The sequence below is a fragment of the Cylas formicarius genome, unplaced genomic scaffold, assembly GCF_029955315.1.
Source record: "Cylas formicarius isolate icCylForm1 unplaced genomic scaffold, icCylForm1.1 PGA_scaffold_2__14_contigs__length_35257938, whole genome shotgun sequence".
In the NCBI taxonomy this organism is placed as follows: Eukaryota; Metazoa; Arthropoda; class Insecta; order Coleoptera; family Brentidae; genus Cylas; species Cylas formicarius.
Window position 1 is genome coordinate 32,625,741 of NW_026844319.1, and position 16,689 is coordinate 32,642,429.

Genomic DNA, 16,689 nt, shown 5'->3' on the forward strand with positions numbered 1-16,689 from the left:
TCCCTTACGGAACGTATTGAAATTGGGGAGGCTGGGGGGTCGGGAACCAAACGATGCGGAAGATATGGACAAAAAATCTTTTCTCCTGAAAATTGGGATCCCTTTGTAATGATAATTGACCATAACTGGAAGGCGGTGATTCTGTTGTCAGTTTTTTTTCACACAATAGCTTGTATGGAGGGCTAAAACTTTTTTATTTAAAGTTTTCACATATTGTACAGCGTGTTCGGGATATTCCGTGCTTTATTCAAAAACGTTATAAGTGACTCAAATATGTAGCTGTCGACTATAAATTCGGCAAGGAAGTAAAAGTCCGTGCCCACATCTAAACAGTAGAATTTGAGAGTAATCAAGTATCGCCAAATACGTTTTTAAAATTTTTGAAAATTTTTCTTTGATTATTTTGGATTCCAGAAAAACACGATTTTCTCAAAAACGATTTAACTGATCAGCAAAATATTAAAACCGGGATATCCGGTGCTATAACATCCATTTCAGGCATTTTTTCGATTATATGCAGGAATTTTGAAAGTAGTATGTTTACCCCTTTTCACCATCCACCGTCCTCCGGGGGAGATTTTGAAATTGCAAATTTACAGATTTCAAACCAAGCCAAAAAAATAAAAAAACAAGTTTGACCAGTCTACGAGAGCACATCAATAGCTCAGGTTTTGATAGCCAGATGTCACCCTTAATGGGGGTAGGGGGTAGTTTTTGTGTTTGTGCTTTTTTGCCAACTTTTTTTGTGCCCACGTTTATATCGCGGAGGGAGATTATTAAGTCACGGGACCTAGGTGACTTAATAATCTCGGCCAAACACAAACACAAAAACTACCCCCTACCCTTATTAAGGCTGACATTTGGCAATCAAAACATGAGCTATTAATGCGCGAAATCTCTTGTCAACTGGTTAAACTATTTTTTTTTTATTTGGTTTAGGATCTGTAAATTTGTAATCCCAAAATCTCCCCCGGAGGACGGGAGATGGTGAAAAGTCAAAATTCGTAAAAAATATGTGAAATTGGTTTAAACTGTGTCATAGACCACATCGAGACTTACAATTTGTGTATTTACAGTCTTCATATATCACATATATAAACTCCAAATAAAAATCACTGGCGAAAGTTCCATAGTTCCATAGTCCGTAGGAGCACGATAGAAAAACAGCGCGTCCCTTAACGAAAAAAAACCCGGATTGGCTTCTTTGTGAAATAAAAATTTAAAAATTTTGTCCGCGCTACCCGCTTCGAACTGTTAGAATGACGTTTCCGAGTGTTTTTTAGTTGTGGAAAGCGCGATATACTCACTCGCAATTGTAGAGCAGCGAATCCCCTATCTTGACCGTGAAACAGGTAGCGCCGTTCAAGCAGAACCAGGTGGCGTACGCGGGGGGACACTCGTACGTGTGGAATGTGATGTTGGGGCGGGGGGTGGGCGCCGGCGGTCTTGGTTTCGGGGTCGTCCGCGACGAACATGCCTCTGGAAAAAGACAAAAAGAAAAGAACGATTATTAACCTAAAAAAGACAATGATCCAAAACGATAATTTCCTGAGTTTCTTAAAAATTTGAAAAATTGTCTTTTTTATAATACAATTCAATACAGAAATTGATGTGAACGCTAAGGGTGTTGACGGGCTAAGTAATTATATAATACAAATTTGTTGTCCTTTTATTTCGCCATATATGTTGTTAACTTTTGCAATACAAAATCAGTACATTCGGAGACTTGGAAGAACTTGGAGTTAAAAGATTTGAGGCCAATTAGTGTACTACCATATATGTCAAAAATTGCTGACAAAATAATTAATCAACAGCTTGCCGTTTAGGTGGAACAATATAAAATCTTGACCGAAACCCAGTCGGGTTTTGGGAAACACCGTGGATGTTCTGCTGCGCTAGCCAATGTAAGCGGTGACATTTTAAGAGCCGCAGATGACGTAAAAATAACCCTTCTGACACTTCTAGACTATACCAAAGCATTCGATACATTAAACCATCAAATTCTGCGTGCAATTCTTCATTATGATGGTCTTAGCGAGCAAGCGGTATTACTTTTTAAATCCTTTTTGGCTAATCGTACGCAGAGAGTCTAAGCAAATATTTTTACATCCAGTGTGCAATTAAACGTACACTGGCAATGTATTTATAACTCTCATATGTTTTTAATGAATGATTGTACCAAATATAATAAAGATTCCAAAAAGACCAATTAGATAAAAATGTTCATGTTTACTGTTTTAAATACATATTTATAAAATGACATTTCTACTATTACTTAAAGTTCCCTCAAAACTTTATGCGATAATTTCCTGAAAACTCGATTACTTAATTGTGATACATAACATTTGTTCATATGCTTATGCGTTTAAAAAAAAAAAATCGCGATTTTTTTAAAAACCAGTTAAAACATTTCGGCGCGGGTGACGTAGGCTTTCGCTGATAGTTGTTCTCGCGTATTGAAAAGCAATATCGCGCATTCTTCTCACAAGAGCTTACAATAACACCGAGTGTTTGCGCAAGATAAACCAGAGTACACGAACGCGGCAGCGTCTGATAAAAACGCACCCCACCGAAACCTATAAAGGCGCGTTCACACGTTCCGTTTTTTTTTCCCGCGTTCCATTATACGCGTCACCTGCTTGTCCCGATTGTTTTACGCACATTTTTAATCGATGACTAAGTCGACGCGATGGGGTTTCTTGGAACCAACGTTCGCTTCGCACCGAGAAAGCGCGCGCGTGTGTGTGTATACGTGTCGGAATCCGTGCCGTACATTTTCTCCACGCTTTTATAAATTCCCATCGATTTGCCACCGGCCGCCATGCAGCAGCTCCGATTTGCTGCATTATGATTTGCATAACTATGTCGCACTTTGACTTTGAGTCGATTCCAGGCCGAAGTAAAAAGGACAGTTGGACAACTGCGCCTTTTTACTGTTTCCATCTTTAAGACCCCATCAAAGAAACTCATTTTTTGTGGCTTAATATCTATTAGATAATTTGTAACAATGAATAATTCCGAAAATTTTAAGGATTAGGAGGTCTTTTTCGAGTTATTGGATAAATTCATGATAAATTCATTAATAACATCAGATCTTCTTCTTCTTCTTTTAAAAGCATAGGAAAAATGCTCAATTAAATTACAAAAGTAACAAGTCAAAATAAAAGCCTACGTTACGAGCTATTCTTACAAGTTAACGAGAAAACAAGTAAGCTATGTTATGTTAGGTTACGCTGGAGTTTCTTTATATATTAGTCAGCCAAAGGACCCACCAAAAATAGGTAAATTCGTAAATAGAGATTTTGTGGAAACCCTGGCCGCTTAAACATGATATTACAGAAAGAGATGCTGCTACTTAATAATGTGAACACATGGCGATTTTAAATAGAAAAGTTAAAATAAATATATCGCAAGGCGTTGAAGGTTTCAGAAAAAAAAAGGACGGTCAAGAGGTTTTAGAATACGCAGATTTATTTGAAATTTGAATTTTTCATTACATCTCATCCTTAACTTTTTAACTTTAACTCGAGTATTTCCGATTAAAGTACACGAGGGCGGCAAATTAATGCGGACGCCCTGTACATTTGGCGCAAGGTGAATGAGCTATTTATTTACCGGATAAGCAAATGAGCGTGTCAAAAAAAGCCCCACTCCAGTGACATAATAAACAGTTTTCCCGACTTAATTTATCTTCGGGCTCTCTCTTTGTTGTGTGTAGGCAAACACACACGAGTAGGTCTTCACTTTGTATACAAATCTGGAAACGCACACACTTCTATTATTTATTTATATACCGTGCGAATTGTGTAAACAACGTAATCCTTTGATATCTGTTTCTGTATTTGTGCAGTGTAAATCGGTAAATCTATTTGCTTTGGTTAGTGCGGTGCCTGGGATAAGTCCGCGGAGGGGTATTTTATTAACATGGCGTTATTCTTCATTAAAATTTTGACGGATTTGTTATGTATAAAGGACATTTTTGTATCTGTCGTTTATCTGCCATTTTTATATACAGTAACATGTATCGCGCGTTCGCAAATACCCCGTAAGTCTCTTCTTGAACACTCTTGGGCGAGGCGCGCCCTTAATATTATCCTCCGGCAGTTCATTAAAATTACAAACACCATCGTAGAATAGAGTTTTCTGTAAATTTGTTGTTTTTACCATAGAAACATTGAAGTGCTGATTGGAACGCATATTATATTGATAAAAGTTTGACCTTTTTTCCAACCATAATTTAAGAGAGCCTGGTTGGTGATCGTGCGCAATTCCATAAACCAACATTAAACTTGCTCTTCTAACGAACTGCCCGACATTTAGCCAATTTAGCTGGTCGAACATACTCTTTATAGGAGTATATCTATCACGGTTCAGGATGATTCTCATAACCCTATTTTGTTGTAACTGTAACTTATTTAAATGTTCTTTTGTACAAGATATAAGCAATGAACAAACATATGAAAAATGAGGCAAAAGTATACTATTATACACTAATATCCTAGTCCACTGCGACAAAAACCGCGATACACGGTTAAAAAACCCTATTTTCTTACCATTTTATTTTGCATACGTGATTACTAAAGCATAATTGTGGATCCAAGATCACCCCTAAGTATTTAATCTCGGAAAAAAACTCAATTTTATTACCCTGTATATCCACAGAATACCCCGACTTATAAAATTTTTCACAGTTAACCTTAGAACCGATAACCATGCATGATGTACACACTTTATATTGCAGTCCACTCGTTTTTGACAAATCGGCAAAAATAGGAAATTTTTATAAAATTTCAAAACTGATTGCAACAACAATAATTATTTTCAAATTTAAAGTAGAACAAAACCACTAAAAGTGACAAGACACACTAAAAAAATTCTTCAACTATTCTAAATACCATGTTTTGGTCTAGGATTATTTAAAGACTAATATCGCGTATTTTGCCAATTACAACCCTTTCTTGTACTGTCCATAGAATGTTTTTCAAAAAAATATTATTCTCATTATGTCTACTTAAAAAATCCAACCAAAAACTGACCTTCGACATTGTTCTGCACCTAGTTTTTGAGTTTTACGAAATAAAAATTTAATATTCTTTCAAAACTGAGTGGATTGATCCTTGAGATATAGATATATCTCTTGTCTCTTCATATACTCTAGCAATAGAGGAAACTGGATGCGCTGCAGCCTTGGAAATATCTGTTTTGAAGGAGCTCGGCGCTCTGGATAAAATCTAATATACTGACGATGAGCTGCAGTTGCACTTTTATTATTCAGAACATTTACTTGAAGCATATCACTTCTTTAACGTATGCTAAATTCGCAAAAAAACAATAATGACTTGAACAATAATTCAACCATCAACATTGTTCACTAGTATGTGAAACATGACCATACTTTTATTTGTCAGTTAGGGCACTCTTTGAAATAACATAAAATTTTCTTATTCTTGCCGATTTGTCAAAAACGAGTAGACTAAAATATAAAGTGTGTTACATCATTATAATCGGAATGAGCTATTCTCTTAAAAGCATATAAAATATACAGGGTGTTCTATTTAAAAATATGTCAGAAAATTGCTAGTTTTATACGTCACTTGGAACAAAAATTGGCTACTAACCCTACATTACGTATTTTTTTTACATTGATAACTCTAAAAGCAAAAAAGTTACAATCAATTAAAATGTTATCAAGATAAATTGAACGCACTCATTTATACGTTAATACAAAGTACATTAATTTATTACATGCAGCACAAAAAATAATAAGTCTTTTACCGTCCAAGTATTATTAAGTACACATATTGGGGATTAATGAGTTTGACAGATAGTGAAAGCAAAAGCTACATTCGTAGCGGTTTAAGATTGCACACCAAAAAATAAAAATAAATAAGAACTGAAAGTTCAGATTTTCACGAAATTAGATATAATGACATGACAATTGTTTCGACAACACCGTGTCTTTATCAAAAAAAATTGTCATGTCATAATATATAATTTCGTGAAAATCTGAACTTTTAGTTCTTATTTATTTTTATAAATGGATTTTCATCAAGTAAAAGCCACTTCAGTTCAATTATTGCACACCAAACTGAAACCACTTAAATGCTATTTCTGGTCTGTGGCCTTGCATAGACATTGGCGGAAGCGTCCACAAAGAAACTAGACGTCTTTGACGGACGAATTCTTAGAAAGAGCAAGAAAGAGACCGTTTTAAAAATCCTTCAAAAAGAGACCGAAATAGTGGACATTATTTTAAACGCTATTTCTAAACAAAAGTCAAAGAAATCATGTGGCCCAGATAATATTCCACCATATATCCTTAAAAGATGTGGAGAGTTTCTAATGAGGCTGATGGAGATTTTATTTAATTTGATATTGCACACACGGGCTTATTCGGATTCTGTCTTCTTCTTATAGTGCCGTGACCGTTTAACGATCATTTGGTATCAGGCTGCCCACCGTGTTGACAATCATTGTTTTATTAACAGCTGCACGAAACCATACCATTGTCTTAGATTTTTCAACCATGATGTTCTTCTCCTTCCAGGGCCTCTCTTGCTATTCACTTTTCCCTCTATTATGAGGTGCAGCATGGCATACTTCTCAGGGTGACGCATAATATGTCCAAAGTATTCTAGTTTACGCTGTTTGATGGTTAAAATTATCTCCGGATGTTTGTTCATTCGCTCTAGTACTACTGCGTTATTAACTCTATCCACCCAGCTGATCTTGAGTAGACGACGGTACATCCACATTTCGAACGCCTCTAGGCGCTTGATGGTCGCGTCGGTGAGTGTCCATGACACCATCCCATATAGGAGAACCGGAAGTACATAACATTTAACCATTTTCATTCGCAGTTTCAATGTTAGATTATGGTTACAGAGAACTTTTTTCATTTTTACGAATGCTGCTCTTGCTTTTTCTATTCTAATTTTAATTTCGTTAGATGGATCCCATTTATCGTTTATGTTACTGCCCAAGTACATCGTCAACCACCCCGCTCATTCCAGAGGTGCACCTTCCACATATATGCCATCATCCTGAGGTGAGACAGTTTACTAATGATCATATATTTAGTTTTATTAACATTTAGTTTAAGTTCGTACTGAGCACAAGAGTTAGTAATCTGATTCATCAACAATTGCAGATCTTCGTTGGTGTTTGCAATGATTAAAGTGTCATCGGCGTATTTGATGTTATCAACAGTTTTACCATTTATGATCACTCCTGGCATGTTGTCGCTCATTGCTTCGTCAAAAATTCCTTCAATATACAGGTTGAACAACAAAGGCGACAGAATGGTCTGTACAGCCGTTCAATTTTATGAATAATATTACACAGTAAAATCACATTAAATTATGTATTTATTGGACATATAGAGCAGATCATTTCAAATAAGTATCGAATGTTGGGGTTTATAATGTTGAGCACCTTAAATATCTGATACAACTCTTATGTCAGAAGTATTTTAGTTTTATATAGACTCCATTCCTTGCAATACAAAGAAATGCAGAAAATGTAATTTATTAATGTAGTTCTTACACTTGGAAGAGACGCAAAACAGCAGAGGCCCTCTTTTTATGCAAATTCATGTGGTACAAAATAGATCGTTGCTATCTTCTTCTGTTAAAACATCAATGTTATCCATGGAATTTCAACGTTTTCATTCATCACGTATTATGTGTACGTACAGTTTTTGTGCCGTCATCGCTATGCCATGCGTGCAACACTCGATACGGATTCCCCAAGAAAAGGGGATCCGGTTTCTTAACGTTTGGTTGCCGCTTGTGGTTTGTCTCCCAATCGATGGCAGAAATTTAAAGACATTTCATAATTGAACTGCAGTTTTCGTCGCCTACGATCGTCACAAATATTTCTTTCTCACCAAGTAATATTTTCTTGTATCTTTTATTGTTTATTATCAATAAATGAAAATTTATGCAATCAATCATTCGAGAGAATCGTACGAGTATATATTTATATAACACTTTTTTTTTATTTTTATTGTACATACTGTATTAAAATTTTAAAAAACTGTTACAACATTCCTGACACTGATACTGGCAGTTAACTATCATTCCAATTGATGGATTCCTTGATATATTAGAAAGGAAGTGATGAAGAGTGGATTCACAGTGAAATGTATGCAATGACCGAGCGTAATCAGATTTCTTCCCTTGAATCATTTCATTATTTAGACGAGATATGGTTCGACGCTATACAGAAAGAAATGCCTCGTGAAAATGCATTTTGAACGTACCTGTCCCTACTGGAAAAAGAATATCATTTTACATTTTAAACTGTGGCCGAAGAGAGTGTCAAATGCTTTTCTGCTTTTGTAAATTTGGGTAACAATTCTATTCCAAATATCTCATCAGGCAGCGTAACAGCGCAATGCAACTAAATGTATTCAGATATTTTGTGCAAATAAAAACTTCAATAATATTATCACCATTATGACGATTTATATAGTGTCTATCGTCGGAATATACCAAATTTTTTCATAGCTGCTTCGCTATCTTTTTGCTACAAGCGGGATTTGAGATTCCGTTAACATTTACTGCAATTAACTAGCCCACTAAGCTCAACAAAGTTGACTAGTTAATTTATCACACAGCACAAGATGAAGATTAAAACGGTAACAACAATGGGGGATGCAACTGTAAACATAATACGATGCGTACGAATATCGGAACAGGTATCCGATCCCATTTGATTCGGAAAACTTATATATCTCGACGTTTGTAGACGGTACACCACTAGCAGACGGAAAAAGCGAATTAAAAGGTTGACTGACCGGAACCGGATGTGACGCGATTTTAGCGCCGCGAGCCCGGCATCAAAAGGAAACAACTGTTTGGTATTCGATGGTCGACATCTCTCCGGCATTGATCTTCCGCCCATTCACCACCCGTGCACACATAATTTTACAGTTTAATATAAAACTGAAGGATGGCGAAATTAATTTCAAAAAATATATAAATACATACCAGATATACAGGGTGTTTCAAAATAAATTCGAAAAAATTAAGGGGGTGATTGGGCGTTTAAAATAAAGCATAGTTTGTTACAAAAATGACTGACTGAAAATGATGACTGACTCTTTGTATTTTTTTTTTGGAGGGAATGGAGGTTAACAAACAAGCTGTGCTGAACTGGTACACCGTTTGGGTAAATACGACAGGAAGCGAAAAATGCAAACTTCAATATTCAAACATCAGATTAGAGTTTTTGCCTAAAAATAGCACCGCATTCGTCCAACCAATGGATCAGGGCTTAATAAAATACCTTAAGGCACATTATCGCACATATCTTTCGCATCGTTTGATCCAGTCAATTGAAAATAAGGAACCTTTCAACATCACTATCCTACACTCCATAAAATTACTTGCACGATGTTACTACAACCACGATTTCAAACTGCTTTCGACATGCTGGCCTGATAAAATCGGAAGATGAGTTTGATTCAATGATTCAATGATGATGACTGGGAGGTTCCGCTAACTAATTGGTTGCCCAAGATCTAACCAACGTTGATACCTGGATAGCTTCCCAATTATTGATGATAACTTAATAACAACGGAGTTATTAACGGAAGTTATTCTGAGGCGCTTTGTGCCGCTAAAGTTGTTACAATTTTTTTACAATCCACTGATAATGTAACTAATGATATTATGCCAGCATCCTGGAAGGCTGAGAAGCAAATCGAGAATATGAAATTCGTATTGAGAAAAAAAATAACGAATTTATTTGCTCAAAAAGAATAAAGTAGATAGACATTTTTACTTGTATGTTGCAAAGTTTTTTGTTTAGGTAGTTTAGTTTCTTTTTGTTTTTTAGTACCCATATTTGTGTTTATTAGTTTTCTATTTTCAAATACGAGGACAACGCCAAAATTTCCCGTCCCGAAGAAACAACACGAATGCATTCACTGACATGATCGTCCGAATTCACAAACGTCAAAATTCAAGGCGTGAGAAATATCTGCGAAGCACTGATCTAAGTTCGACCGACCCTGGTTGACTTTATTTTTTTATTTCCCGTTTTTTAATATTACTTTTCAGATACAACAAAGGCAGCCTAACCGATAAGAACATTAATATTTGCTAAACTTTCATTTGCTTTAAACCAAGAAAGCGAAAAGACTTGCCGTTCGAATTGTTTAAACTGTTTACCTATGTCGCTGACCCACTAATCTAAATTTTAATATTGCTCTCTAGCGCAACGCGATCGGATTTTATACTGTGGCACAGGCGACGCTGAATCCGAAAGAAAAAATGCGTAAAAGTTAACATTGTAAAAAATACGGATATCGTAAATTAAACATAAAAATTTAACCCAAATCGCTTACGTAAAATGCGTTTTTTTTTTTGTTTTATTCGACTTGTCACTCTTTTGAGACCCACGACACTGAATACGCATCCGTTCATTACACACAAATAATGCGTTTTTTAAAATGCTTAGGAAGAATACTTTGTAGTAAATCATTTCTTTTCTACTATTTAGCTAATAAAAATATAACATTTTGGGTACGCATGTAAATATTTTGATATTGATTGGTTTTTAAATTATGCATTAAAAAATAGTATTTTCTACTCTAAGAATAGAGTAAGGATAATCCATATAGTTTACAATTACTTCGTTAAATTTGTATTTTAATTATTTAAAACAATATTTAGTTATGCTTATTTTATCACTTATGACATTATAATTTGAATCGTTTTCTTTTCAATTCAAATGCAGATAATAATTTTGTTTGATTAAGAATAGGTAATAACAGTTATTATGCACGTGTTAATTTCAAGATGACATTATAGAATCATATAGCGTATTATTGATTTAGTTAATGTCTTAAAAACCAAAATCATTTCTTTATTAAATACAATTAAATTTTTTTTCAGTGTAACTATTAAATATGAAACACATCCAGTTACCTTTATTACTATAGTATATGAAGAGACAGGGTATTTCTCGGGGATCAATCCACTCAGTTTTGAAAGAATATATTGGGTTGTTCGGAAAGTCATTTCGTTTCTTTTGGGGAACATGAAAGACAGTTTTCGTATAATGAATAAATATTTTATTAAATTATGTATTGGCCATTCTGGTCCAACACCTTTTGCCATCTTTCTGGCAGTAACATAATTCCCCTCTCATAAAAGTTTTGGTCCTTGCTGGCAAAAAACTGGTTCAGGTGGTTTTTGACATCTTCATTTGAGGTAAAGGTTTTGCCATCCAAAAAATTTTGCAGGGACCGGAACAAATAGTAGTCGGAATGCGCCAGATCTGGAGAATATGGTGGATGTTGCAGTACGTCCCATTGAAGCTGTAAAAGTTTTTGGCGAGTGACCAAACTTGTGTGAGGTCTCGCATTATCCTGGTGGAACGCTACACCCTTCCTGTTGATTAATTCGGGCCTCTTCTCTTTAAGTGAATCATTCAATTTGTCCAGTTGACTAGTAGACTTCTGAATTAATCGTTGTATTGTCCGACAAAAGCTAAAAAAAAAAACGATTCCTTTGACATCCCACCAAACGGAGAGCGTCACCTGTTTTTGGTGAATGTTGGCTTTTGACACGCTTTGAGCCGGTTCATCTTTTCTGCTCCATGACCTCTTGCCTTTAACATTGTTGTATATAACCCATTTTTCATCCCCAGTAATAATCCGCTTCAAAAATGGATCATTGTATTGACGTTTGAGGAGCGAATCACACACGTCAACGCGACGACACAAATTTCGCTCCGTAAGGACATGGGGCACCCACACATCGAGCTTCGAGGTTAAGCCCATGCCTTTCAAATGGCCATAAACAGTCGAATTCGACAAATTTAATCTCTCACCGATCTCTCGTGTGGTTATTCGCCGATTTGCATCAACTAATGCCTTTATCGCATCTTTGTCAGCTTCGAACGGCCTTCCAGACCGTGGTGCATCTTCGACATCAAAATTGCCGGATCGAAATTTTGCAAACCAGTTCTGGCACTGGCGTACTGTTAACACACCTTCTCCATACACATCCCTCAATTTTTTTCTCGCTTGGATAGCATTTTTACCTTTTCTGAAGTAAAAAAGTAAAATATGACGAAAATGCTGCTTATTGCTCTCCATATTTAAAAGGGCACCAACCAAAAACTACTGCGTAGAATTAATAGAACTTTTTCACACAAGCCTTACAATATCAGCTCTCAAGACATATAATGGTTATGCGGCTTAAGTGTGAAGTTGGTTTCGAAAAAACGCAATTAAGTCCTCTGACGGGAAAAAACGAAATGACTTTCCGAACAACCTTATAAATATAATGCATTTAAATTTCGTAAAACTCAAAAACTAAGTGCACAACGATGTCAAAGGAGGATGCAGTATTGTTTGGAGTTTTGAGAATAATAATTTTTTGAAAAACATTTTATGGACTGATGAAAGTTCGTTCCCTACATGAAAGGGTTGTAATAGACAAAATACGCGATATTTTTCTTTAAATAATAATAGACAAAAACATGGTGGTGGTGTCATGGTGTCATAGACGGGCATATTTTGGGGCCGATGTTTATAGAACAAAAGTTAACTGGAGATTATTATTTGCAACTCTTAACACGGGACATCCCAGGGGTTGGATAATGAACGGCGGAACTATGGATTGGCCAGCCCACAGCCCCGACTTAACTTCAATGGATTTTTTTCTTTTGGGGACGCATAAAAAAATCACGTGCACAGAACTTCTTGTAATCATGTCGTGGAACCTAGGCAAAGAATTTCAATCGATCAGTTAAGGGACAATCCGGAAAAGTTACTAAATGCAAGACATACAATTAGAGTGTACGAGAAATGTGTCCAGGAAAATGGTGGTCACGTACATCAATTGAAAAAAAAAACTTGGCTCCTAAACCGACATTTTATTTTTTTGTTTACCTTGATATCTTTAAAAACAAAAAAGTTACAGAAAATTAAAATGTTATCAAGATAAATTGAACGCACGGTATTATTATTATTATTTACTTATTAATTAATTGCAAAGGAAAAACTTAAATCGGCTGCTAACATTGGCGAATTTTCAATTTTTCTTGCACATCCATGGCAAATGCGATTATTTTTCGAAAACATTCGACACTAAACCGTACCCGGGGATTTATTATTCTCGGAGCTGGACTTGCAAGTGTTAGGAACTATAGAAAAAGGCGCGAGAATAATAATAAAATTTAGAACATCTGTCGTATGCGGTTTGGCAACTATATTTTAATGCCTTCGAGGTAATAATGGACGCGTGTTGCGACGACATGCGACACATCCGTCTCTTAAAACGTCCGCATAAGCGCAGGGAAGGGGCGTTCGGTTTATTTAAATTCCACAAGAAAATTACACACTCAAATCTTCGATCGGTCCATTTTTGCGTTTTCTTTTTTTTTTCGATCTAAATTCGGTTGGAATGTTAACAGGTTCTCGAGAGCGCACGCCGACATCAAATTATAATCTACTCGCCAAATTGCCCCCCCCAGGTATAAAAAACACCCTCCCCTTTCGCCGCGGCGTGACAGCGTACACGGCAAAAATTAAATACATTAAACCCCGAGCATTTTCTTGTCTTTACGACCTTGACCATGATTTTGTTAGAGATCATGGGGGGTCAACCTCGATTTTGACTGGGACGAACATACTGAGCAGTTGGTTGAAGCCCTGAAGCTTACTTCCTCTATAATCCATCAAGAAATGATCCAAAAATGTCTTGAATTGTGTCCAAGAGAAAATCGACTATGTTGTATGCTTGGGGTTAAGATTTTTAATCTATATAGGGGAGAGTTCCATAATTTGAACGCAGCGCCATCTTACAGAAAATATGTTCATCTCATTTCTGCACAAAAGCGTTACTTTGATCTTTTTCATTTTGGGCTCTTCAATTGCGTAGAAATCTAGGGAACTTCGCAAGCATGCAACTATGCCTCCGCTTGTAATTGTAGTTTTTCATTTAGATACAAAAACTTTTGTGATTAAGAACGTCTTTAACATCTACAGTATCTAGTTGCTGAACAAGTGCTTCTGCAATATAGCAGAACATCTAAGACCACGCTGCTTGTTAATTTTTCTGTTTGGTTTCGGGACTCTCTATAATTGTAGGTTTGTATTTGTACTACTCTATTATGCTGTTGGCCTAATTTACCCTTCACAAATGCCAACCTATCATCATGAGCTGCGATGATGTTTTCCAGAAACTTAATTACGTAATATTCACTCTGATAGGGTGAGAGCGCATTCACCAGAGCCAGAAAAGGTAAATGGCTTTAGGCTTGTCGTGAAACGAAGTAGGTTGAACATTTTATGCAGAAATTTATTTTCCCCTGGAGCACCGGCCTTGTCCGGCAAGGTCACACAGCCTGTTCACACGGGTACATAGAATCTCGCAAGGTCACAGCGTCGCATAAGTAATAATCATTGTTCGTTTTTTTCCTGTCGCCGTCAAATGACTAACCGATTAGCGACGGAGTCGCCGATCAAAGAAAAACGCCACACAGTTGCAAAAAATCTTAAATATGTGCCATTCCCACCTAACTGTCACTTTTTTACTCAAAATTTCTAAGATTTAAAAACTAGACAGTTCTTTTTTTTTATACATAAGTAAAAATAAAAGCCTAAAAGAATTTTAGTACTTCAGATCGTCAAGAACGAGAAACAAAATATCAAATTTTCCGTTCTACTGTACATTTATCTAAATGGACTGACATAAAATAAATTTGGGTTGTAAAATCAACTCTTTGCACTATTTCAGCAACTCCATGTTTGTAAACTGTACTCAGATGACCTACTTTCATCATGTTACACTAGACGTTTCATAATTCTCAAGGTAGATGGGGCCCGAGTCAAATTCAAAAATTCATTACGTTTTAAAGGCAAAAATGATAGAACTGCAATTCAGTGTTAACTTAAAACATTACCCAAACAAGTGTAATTTGTTTTTAGTTTGATCATGGAAATAAGAATTTATGAAGTAATTAATTTAAACCATTTATTGAGATAAAAATACTACATTATGCAACAAGTGAGTTAAAAAGTTTACCGAACGTGTTGCATACTATACTTTTTCTAGTTTTTGGGTACATTTTCGCAAAACAACACGAATACATTCAGTGACAAACGTCAAAATTCAAAGCGTGAGAAAATATTTCCGAAACCATCCGATTGCTCCTAAATCCGTGCGGTAAAATCCCGGAAATGTCCGAAGTGGCTCGGATGAGTGGGAAACGAAACTGACGTGGTAAAGTGACGCTTCCCGTACCCTGGATCGGTGGGTAATTAGGTATTTTACAGAAGGGAGTGGAAAAGAGAATTTACAGATCAATTTTAGAAATGCACATGACACGATACTGACACCGCTGATATGTTGTAGGATCTTTCTGAATGGCAAATTATATTATATAAAAATATGATGGAATATATTCGTGATCAACTAATTAATACAGTGAAAACAAACAATATATAAAAAATCACTGCTAAGACAGAATCACTCATATCCACTTTCGGTCAGAGACGTAAAAATTTTGGCATCCTAACAGCTATTAAACAATTGACAAAACAGCGTCCGAAAATTGAATCCTTGAAACATACTTGAATTTTTTAGTTTACCTGGGGTACACTTAATGCATATTTTTTAAACACCCCGCATAATACAGGCCTGAAAAATATATTTTTTTGGATAGCTCGAACCTTTAATCAAGAAAAATGCACACCTCTTTAATATCGTCAAAATAAACTATTTCTAATTGTAGGAGAGGGTAGGGTAATACGGTCTACTTAAGGTTTTTATTTTTTTTTTATGGCTTTTTCTGTTATAATTACATGGAATGGCTTTTTTTTAGAAGTTTAAAACGGTCCATTTTACCTTTGGCATTACGCAAAGGGTTAAAAAGTAGACTGAGACCGGTCGGGCCTCCGCAAGTACCACAGCTAATGCACAGGCACGCAAACGGTAGTATAATTCGGGTATATATACAACGCTGAATGGACTTCTGAAAACCGTATACGTGATCAGATTGGGAATCTTGGAGCAAACAGGTGTCTAGCAGGCAGTTGCCATTGTATCGGCAATGTCGTAAATAACTGGCGGTACGAGGAACCTACCTGTCGACTCTCTTTGCCTCGGATAATAATAATAAACAATAAAACCGTTTATTGTTTGCTGAAAAGATACGTGATCAGTACGATGGTTCGCAGGGGGTCGAAATTGAGAAAATCCGATTTTATTGTGCCGAATTTGTCGAAGACATTTTGGGTAAAGCGCTTTCGGCAACATCTACCTTACCTTCTTAAATGTAAAACTAATATAAGAACTGCTACAATATAGAATAAATTCTATTAAAAATCAGGTATCGGGCTTCAAGAAAAATGCTCGCAAATGTCTATCCTTGCGCATTTCTTGCAGTAATCAAAAAGTTACCCTATATCATTAATTTCGCATCTAATGTAACTTTTCAATCATCCAAATTTTATGGTTTTTCCTTATAGACTTTTGATTTCAAATATTATCAGTGCTATTGATCCCCTTTTAACGATGCAGAAATTATAAATATCGGGCTCCAGTAAGATTTTGATCAAAGTAATGAGGACCAATAATTTTGTTTGTGCATAAAATTTATTTTATTTACCGTACCATTCAAACGAAACGGGATCATCTTCGTTCAGCTCTTGTAGCAATGAAATTT

At 35.9% G+C, this 16,689-nt stretch overlaps 1 protein-coding gene across 2 annotated transcripts in view; it reads right to left on the reverse strand.

Moving 5' to 3' along the window:
- LOC132697949 (protein spitz-like) overlaps positions 1-16,689 on the reverse strand; it is a 151,212-nt gene that overhangs the window by 5,090 nt on the left and 129,433 nt on the right. For both annotated transcript variants that reach the window (XM_060663740.1, XM_060663739.1), the window contains one exon: positions 1,308-1,479. In XM_060663740.1, coding sequence (XP_060519723.1) covers positions 1,308-1,479 — 172 coding nt within the window. The remainder of the gene's footprint in view (positions 1-1,307; positions 1,480-16,689) is intronic.